This window comes from Thunnus albacares, chromosome 5, assembly GCF_914725855.1.
Source record: "Thunnus albacares chromosome 5, fThuAlb1.1, whole genome shotgun sequence".
Lineage (NCBI taxonomy): Eukaryota > Metazoa > Chordata > Actinopteri > Scombriformes > Scombridae > Thunnus > Thunnus albacares.
The window spans coordinates 4,801,362-4,809,372 of record NC_058110.1 but is presented as its reverse complement, the minus strand read 5'-3'; the positions used below and the strand labels follow the sequence as shown (position 1 = coordinate 4,809,372).

The following is an 8,011-nucleotide window of genomic DNA, read 5'->3' as shown; positions in this document are numbered from 1 at the left end:
ATTTGATCATACAGTACAAATCAGTACAGTTACTAAACTTAGTAACATTCTGTTACTTCAACAATTGGGGGGCGGGGTGTTTACTGTCTTGTAAGGCATTTGATGGAGGGTTAGTAACAGGTTCAACTCATCAACAGACTCGCCTTGGATATGTTAGCTCAGGGGCTAGAAGTGGGTAGTTAACCTTCCTAAAAGAGGGAAAATATGCCTCCTGGTAATTCAAAAGATGTCTATTATATATGCTGTGTTGTGTTTATATGTATATGGGTGCTGGTAAGCCAAAGGTTACATTCTGGAGTCAACTGGGTTTTGTTCAGAGTTGGAGTACGTGTTTCTCCTGCAGTTTAACAATGAGGTTGGCACTTCTGGAGTACTGCATGCAGTCACCAGGGCTTAGGTAGCTGTTGATGGTCAGTAAATACTTCCAAACTGAAGGCTGGTTTTTAAACCACAACCTTTTTCTATTGCCATATGTGTTACAGAAGATTCACCCTGTGTGTGGAGACTTCAGAGTTGTTTGACGGAGCTGTGCTGTGTAATGATAGAAATGTAATGAGTGATGTAACCAATTACTTTTGCTGTTGAGTAGGCTACTTGTTATACATGTAATTTTCATTTTTAATGATTTATGAAATGAGTAAGTGATTACATTTTCCACATAACTTGCCCAACACTCAACTGTAAAACCAAAACAGTAGACCAAAGAAGGTTATAAATGCCTGTAAAGCTGCACAGTTGTGTACAAAAATGAGTGAGTCAAAGTCATTTCATTCACAAACACTAAGTCTACACTGATAAACCAGTAGGCATTTTCTGTGCACTGTTGAGGAAGCCTTTCAGGCAACCTCCCCGAGTTGGTTGATGCGAGAAGAACGAAACCACAGTCGAGTAATGTCTTTGTATCAGCTGAATTTATTTATCGAAGATCTTCGGAGAACACTTCACAGAAAAACCTGCATTTGGCAAAGCGCCCTGTGTTCTGAGCTTTTGTCTATGTGCCAGAGCATTTTATACCTTGTTTTCACCCCCTTTTTGGGTGTATCTATTGTTTGGACCCCAATTGGCTCTTTGTCTATCATTTCTTAGAAAAGGAGCTGTCTTCCTCCTTCATTTTTTTTACTCCAATTCACCACCCACGCTTAAGGTTATTTCTGTCTCCCTCAGTCTGGTTTGATCTAGTTCTCTATATGCTCTTAATCCACATATCTAACCACATACTTCTACTTTCTTGCTTATGCGTCTGCAGACACAATACTCAGAAAACAGTGAACTTTTAACTTCCACTTATTGTTGCATAACTCATCCTGTTGACAGTGACAGTGGCAAGCAAAGGACATGACCTTTTGATATCACTTCTCAATTGAACAAGGCATATAAAACATACTTGGTTAACATAAGTTTAAATCAGCATTGGGATTAATATGACAATGTGTATTTCCCATTACCTCTCACAATTCCCCCTTTTGATCTCTACTAAAGAGATCACTCATCTGCCCCATATGGACCTTCCAAATCTTTCAGCCCCAAGGGACTCCCTTCAAGGAGCCCTTTTAAACTCTGTCTGATAGTTCTTTAGGGTTAGGGCTCTTTCTCTCACTCGTCTTGGTACGAGTTGCATATAGTTCTTCTTCCTGTCGTTGGTTGGAGGGTGCGTGATCTCTCCTCTTCGGGACCTAGGGGTAGACTGCTCTACGTCCCCAATGAGCTTTCCAGGGGATTATTCTGCCCCTTTCTTGGAAAGCTCGGTCTCAGGACCAGCCGGTCCTGAGCTCTGGTTCAACAGGTCCCCCTGGACCTGTCTCTGCGACCTCCTAGGCTTCTCTGCTGCTGTGCACTGGCTCCAATGGAACCAGGTGTCCCCTTTACCTTGCAAGCGGACCGCGTGGGATGTTCTCTCTGTGACTCGATATGGGCCAGTCCACTTTGGCTCTGACCACTTCCGCTTGATGACTCTCAAACGAACCCAGTCGGCTGTGGGCACCACCTCTGCTCTCTCTTGGCCCCGATCCCTCTGAAGGGCCTGGGTGGAGTATTCTGAAAGCAAAGCTTGGAGATAATTAAAGTAGGTCCTGGCGAGTATCATGTTCTCAGTTTCTGCTACTCCTATCATTCTTTCCCCAGGACCTGGAAACATCCTACCGGTCTGTAGCTCAAATGGTGTTTGTCCTGTATCCTGGTTAACTGATGCTCTGATGGACATTAAGGCTAGTGGCAGGGCTTCAACCCAGTTGAGTTTCGTCTGTTCACATATTTTGGCCAACCGTGTTTTTACAGTCTGATTCATTCGCTCTACCTTTCCCTGAGACTGGGGGTGGTAGACCGTACCGAAAGCGTGTTTTAGGCCCAGCAGTATTTCTACCTTTTGTAGGTCTTGGTTTTTGAAGTGGGTCCCATTATCGGATCTTATCTTTTCGGGAAACCCGTGTCTTGGTATGTATTGATTGATCAAGAACTTCACTACTGATTGGCTGTCCTCTCTTTTTGTGGGAATTGCCTCTGGCCAACCTGTATAAGCGTCCACACACATGAGTACATACCGATAGCCTTTGTGCGCTTCAATCATGTCTGTATAGTCGATAACGATCTCTTTACCTGCCTGAGTAATCAGACGGTACCTTCCTGCTTCTGGTTTAATGGTGGTTCTGGGGTTGTGTCTGCTACACACTTCGCATGTCTGTATCATTTCTTTTGCCATTTCCTTCATAAATGGGTGCCACCAATGTTTCAGATTTCTCATCATCTGAGCTACTCCTACATGACCTACCCTATGGGCTTCCTCTGGAGCGGTGCTCCTCATACCGGGGGGCAGAATTAACCTTCCGTCAGTGCTTCTCCATACCCTGTCTTTCTCTACCGCCCCCCTCGTTTCCCACATAATTTTCTCTTGTGGCGAGGCTTGTCTCTGCATCTTGGAGACATTTTCTAGGCTCATGTCTAACCTTTCCTCTTCTTCTGTTCTTACTAACATTGCCCTGTCAGTATATCCCGCGGCCTCCTTTGCAGCCCTGTCTGCTGCTGCATTTCTTCGTGCTACCTGGCTTCTACTGGTGTCATGGCCTCTGCACTTGATCACCGCCACCTGAGATGGTAACATTAAGGCTTCTGCTAATTCTTTCATCTCCTCTTCATGCTTTATTGGTTTGTTAGTGGCTGTCAGGAACCCTGCTCTCAGCCACTGTCCTAGTTCTACATGCACGGCTCCTGTTGCATATGCTGAATCTGTATAAATATTTACAATGTCTCCCTCCCCTGCTTTCAGAGCTTCGATCAGCGCCCTAATTTCTGCTCTTTGTGCTGATTGTTGTCCTTGCAGCCTCCCTGCTACTCTCACCTGAAACCCTCCTTCCTGCTCCTTCACTACCGTGTATGCTGCTTTGAGTCCCTCTTTTTCATCTCTATAACAACACCCGTCTGTGTAGTAGTTCCTTCCCCCTTCTATGGCTTCCGCCTGCAGGTCTGTTCTAGGTTTAAGCTCTACCCAGACCCTCTCTGTACACCTGTGTGGTTCTCCAGTCCCTATTCTGTCTGCCATATTGATGCCTTCATGAGTGTACGTGATGTTTGGAGCATCGAGTATTCTGCTTAGTTTTTGCTGGCGCAGCGATGTGAGGGTGAATGCTTGTGAATTGACGTATGCTACTACGTCGTGTGTTGTCAGTACCTGTAGGCTGTGTCCCATCACTATGTGAGCTGTCTTTTGAATCAGTTTTGCCAATCCAGCCGCATATTGTGTGCATGTGGGATGTCTTTGTTCCATGTTGTCTAGCATGACACTGGCGTACATTAATACCTGTCTACCTCCCCCTTTTTTCTGGAACAGGACGCCATTTACAACTTTCCCATCCAAATGGAATGGTGCAGTGTAATCTGCTGTTCGACCTGGACGAGCAGTATCGGCTCCGCCGCAACCATGCTGTTCAGGTCTTCCTGTGGGGTGTGTCAATCCTGGTTGACCCAACCGTCCCATGAGTCTCTTCCCCTGGCGACGGCCATCTGCCTTGCTGGGCCACCTCGCCCAGACCCAGTTGGACCTTGGTATCCCCTGCCTCTAGGGGGTCCCTGTGGAGGTTGTGGTCCACCGGACTGCCATCCTTGTTTAAGGGGACATGATTTGCACCAATGATTGGGGTCCCCACAGATGTAGCATCCCTCCTCCCTTTGTTGGCACGGGCCACCGCCGAATCCGCCTCTCCCAAAGCCCCCGCGTCCCCCGCTCGACCCCCGTCCATATCCCCCCTGGTACATCACAGAGGAGAGCCAACTAGGTGGCGGGTCTCGCCCTTCTCTTTCCCTACGTGTTGGTTCTCTTTCCCACAGTGGAATAGGGAAGGTATTAGGTGTGTCTGACGTGGCTGCTGCCACCATAACCTTGTTATTTTTCCCATCTTTCTTTTTTGTTTCGTTAACTTTCTGTCTGGCCTCCCCTAGCTGAAGCTTAAGGAGCTGGGACTGCAGATCTTTGATGGTGGCCTTCTCTTCCTGAACTTTGTCTAATGCTCTAGTCAAATGATGTATGAGATGTTTCTCCCAGGTGTGGGAGTTGCACCCCACCATGTAAGGGTTATCTTTCATGGCGTTTTTTACTGTTTCAGGAATTCCTTCTAATATCGCCTGTCGATACCACTCCTGCTGAACTCCTGGTTTACCTGGGTGACATCCTGTCTGTTGGGTCCACCTATCTTTACATTTATCCAAATATTCTCTGGGGTTTTGTTCACTTCATCTTTGGAACTGCAGCAGTGTTTGGCAGGGGGTATTTGTTCCTCAATGCTTGTCCTATGTCATCGACTACGTGTAAGAATGGAGTATTGTCATCCAAACGGTGCGTTTTAGCTTCCTGCTCTATTTCTTTTTCGTCTGCGCTACTCATGCATCTGCAGGCAACCGCTCGGAAATCCCCTAGCGCCATCGTCTGTCCTGCGGTCAAGCTATCCAATTTCCCTAACCATCTGCCTCCTCCCTCTGAGATGAGTGGCATCTTATCCACAATAGCCTGCACGTCCCCTAATCCAAATGGTCTGTACTTCTGCCCTCCGTTCCCTGCTGTAATCAAAGGCATCACAAAACGCTGGGTTTGTTTGGGGTGCGGCCTAAGGGATGGTTTGCGGCTGTGTACCTCAATCTGTTCCCTTGTCTTCTCCATGTCCTGTCGTATGGCTTCTAACTTGCTCTCTATCTCTATTTGTTCTGATAGGATGTCAAGGCGTTGTGCTAGTCTTTCCTGTACCCCTTTCCCATCTCCCTGCCATGTGCCTGTCAGTGTGCCACTCACTTCCCCTGGGCTCTCATCTTCACGCCATTCACCCTCTAGTTGGAACGTTACTTCTCCATTTCCCTGACACAGTCTGCTCTTACTCAAATATGGGGTACTCTGAGCCCTCTCTTTTCTTCCCTGAAAGGGAAGATCTGTCATATGTCCTATATAATCTTTCACGGTGGCTCGCTCGGACATTTCGGTGGTCTCACTTCTATTGTCTGCTGTCTCCTCATCATTTACCTCCTCTCCCTGTCTCCTTGAAAACTCGATAAGCTCCTCCTCCTCCTGTCTCCGTCCCTTCACTACTCCTTTCCCTGTGGTGTTTCGGGGTGCCTCTGCTGGAGTACTAATATAGACCTTTCCTGTTTCTATGTTTAGTACGGGGTAAAGAGATGAGCACCCTCCTCCCTCCGGGGGAGGTGCTGTTGACTGAGTGGAGGAATAAGGGGGGGGGCTGACAGGGGGATGGCCCCCTTTTGACTCCTCCTTTTCTAACTGCCTGTCCTCCTTCTCCGTTTTTTCTCTCATTTGATGTCTTATGCCCTGCCAGTTCAGAGCTCTCTTCATCCACTGTCTTTTCTGCTCCTCTAATGCTTTCCTTATCTTCCTCCACTTACCCTTCTGTATTATACTTGCCATCTCTTCTTCCTCCTCCGCCTGTTTTATTTCTGCCTCATACTGCTTCTCTTTTTCCCACATTACCTTCCCCAATGGCTCCTTTTCTGTTCCGTCTCTACCTTTATTTTTTAACAACACTTTTAGTTCTTCCCAGGTTTCCCTTTTCTTTTTCTCTTTCTCTTTTGGAGAGTGTAGTCCTTCCTCGGTTTCTACCATTCTTTGAACCTGTACTAACAATGGTTTCCAATTTGGTGTACCCCACCCATCATCGCCTACTTCTCTATCAAATTCTCCGTCCATTGTTCCTAATTGCTTCAGCCAGTCAGTTTGTATGACACATTCGTTCCGAGCAACTGACCCTTGTGACGAAAACTGGCCACTTTCGTTGTCACCGTTAGGTTTCCATGACTCAGTTTTCCTGTTTCTTGTCACTTTCGTTATCACCGTTAGGTTTCCGTGACTCAACAGTTTCTGTTTTAAACAGTTTTCGTCAGGACACTGAAACAATTCCCACCTTCTAAGTTTGTGTTAGTGTTTGATACTTTACCTCCCGTGAGTTGTTTTCCTTACTCTTTTTCTTCTTCCACTTCTTCTTTGTTTCCAGTAACACTGATCTATAAGACTTCAAACAAAGTGATTATTTTATGGTACCAAACTTGTTTTTCGTTTTAAATGCTCAATAGATAGATTTAGGGGGCGCCACTTCCCCGGGACACTATCACACCCAGCGTCGGTCCTTTTCCATGGATCCGACACTATAACCTCGTCAGATTATAGCAGGATTCGCCACTATCATGCGTTGGACTTCATACGTATTTCACATATGTGTGCCAAAACACCCTTACTCCGAATTCAAGTTTGGTGGGTTCTAGTACTTGACTGTTGCTTTCGACCACTCGCGACTTTAAATGCATACGAACCCTCTTTTCCTTTTCCCTTATGTTGCTTTTATACGCTTTTCACGTAAGCGACTTTAAACACATTACTCCTAATTATTTAGTTCACTTTGTTTTACTCAAATTGTGAATTTGACAATCTCAGAATATATTCTGTTCAGACAAAGTAATTTGGTTTTAATCCAATTTACAGAATTTGTTTATAAACAGGTTTCTGTTTACCTTTTCTTTTGAGGTCGACCTCTGTCCTTGCAGATAAATTCCTGAGATCAATTTGTCCAAATCAAAACGTTTTCTCACATTCTGGACGAGCCCCCAAATTGTTGAGGAAGCCTTTCAGGCAACCTCCCCGAGTTGGTTGATGCGAGAAGAACGAAACCACAGTTGAGTAATGTCTTTGTATCAGCTGAATTTATTTATCGAAGATCTTCGGAGAACACTTCACAGAAAAACCTGCATTTGGCAAAGTGCCCTGTGTTCTGAGCTTTTGTCTACGTTCCAGAGCATTTTATACCTTGTTTTCACCCCCTTTTTGGGTGTATCTATTGTTTGGACCCCAATTGGCTCTTTGTCTATCATTTCTTAGAAAAGGAGCTGTCTTCCTCCTTCATTTTTTTTACCCCAATTCACCACCCATGCTTAAGGTTATTTCTGTCTCCCTCAGTCTGGTTTGATCTAGTTCTCTATATGCTCTTAATCCACATATCTAACCACATACTTCTACTTTCTTGCTTATGCGTCTGCAGACACAATACTCAGAAAACAGTGAACTTTTAACTTCCACTTATTGTTGCATAACTCATCCTGTTGACAGTGACAGTGGCAAGCAAAGGACATGACCTTTTGATATCACTTCTCAATTGAACAAGGCATATAAAACATACTTGGTTAACATAAGTTTAAATCAGCATTGGGATTAATATGACAATGTGTGTTTCCCATTACCTCTCACAGCACTTAGACTAAAAGTGTTGATTTGTAATGGGTGGCTGTAGAGGCTATAGAGTGGAGATCAGATACAGAGCAGGCAGATACAAATGCAGATTCCTTTATATGCTTCCAAACCTTCTTGTGCATACAAGTGTGAAAAGATGGATCAAACAATATAGTTTACCTCCAGTGAGAGGCAGCAAAGTGTCAATATCAGTGCATTATCTCTCAGGTGGATTATGTGGCCTGGGAGCACTCCCCTCCCTCCACTGATAGGGCGTGAATGTGCGGATGTGCTGTCTCAGCACTA

At 45.4% G+C, this 8,011-nt stretch overlaps 1 protein-coding gene across 1 annotated transcript; it reads right to left on the bottom strand.

Moving 5' to 3' along the window:
• Positions 1-828: 828 nt before the first annotated feature.
• Positions 829-4,572, bottom strand: LOC122981972. The gene is made up of 3 exons (XM_044350867.1): positions 4,349-4,572; positions 3,998-4,236; positions 829-3,879 (listed from the first exon to the last, which is right to left on the bottom strand). The coding sequence occupies exons 1-3, from the start codon at positions 4,570-4,572 to the stop codon at positions 1,718-1,720; spliced, it is 2,625 nt and encodes an 874-aa protein (XP_044206802.1). The 3' UTR covers positions 829-1,717.
• Between the last annotated feature and the right edge of the window lie 3,439 nt (positions 4,573-8,011).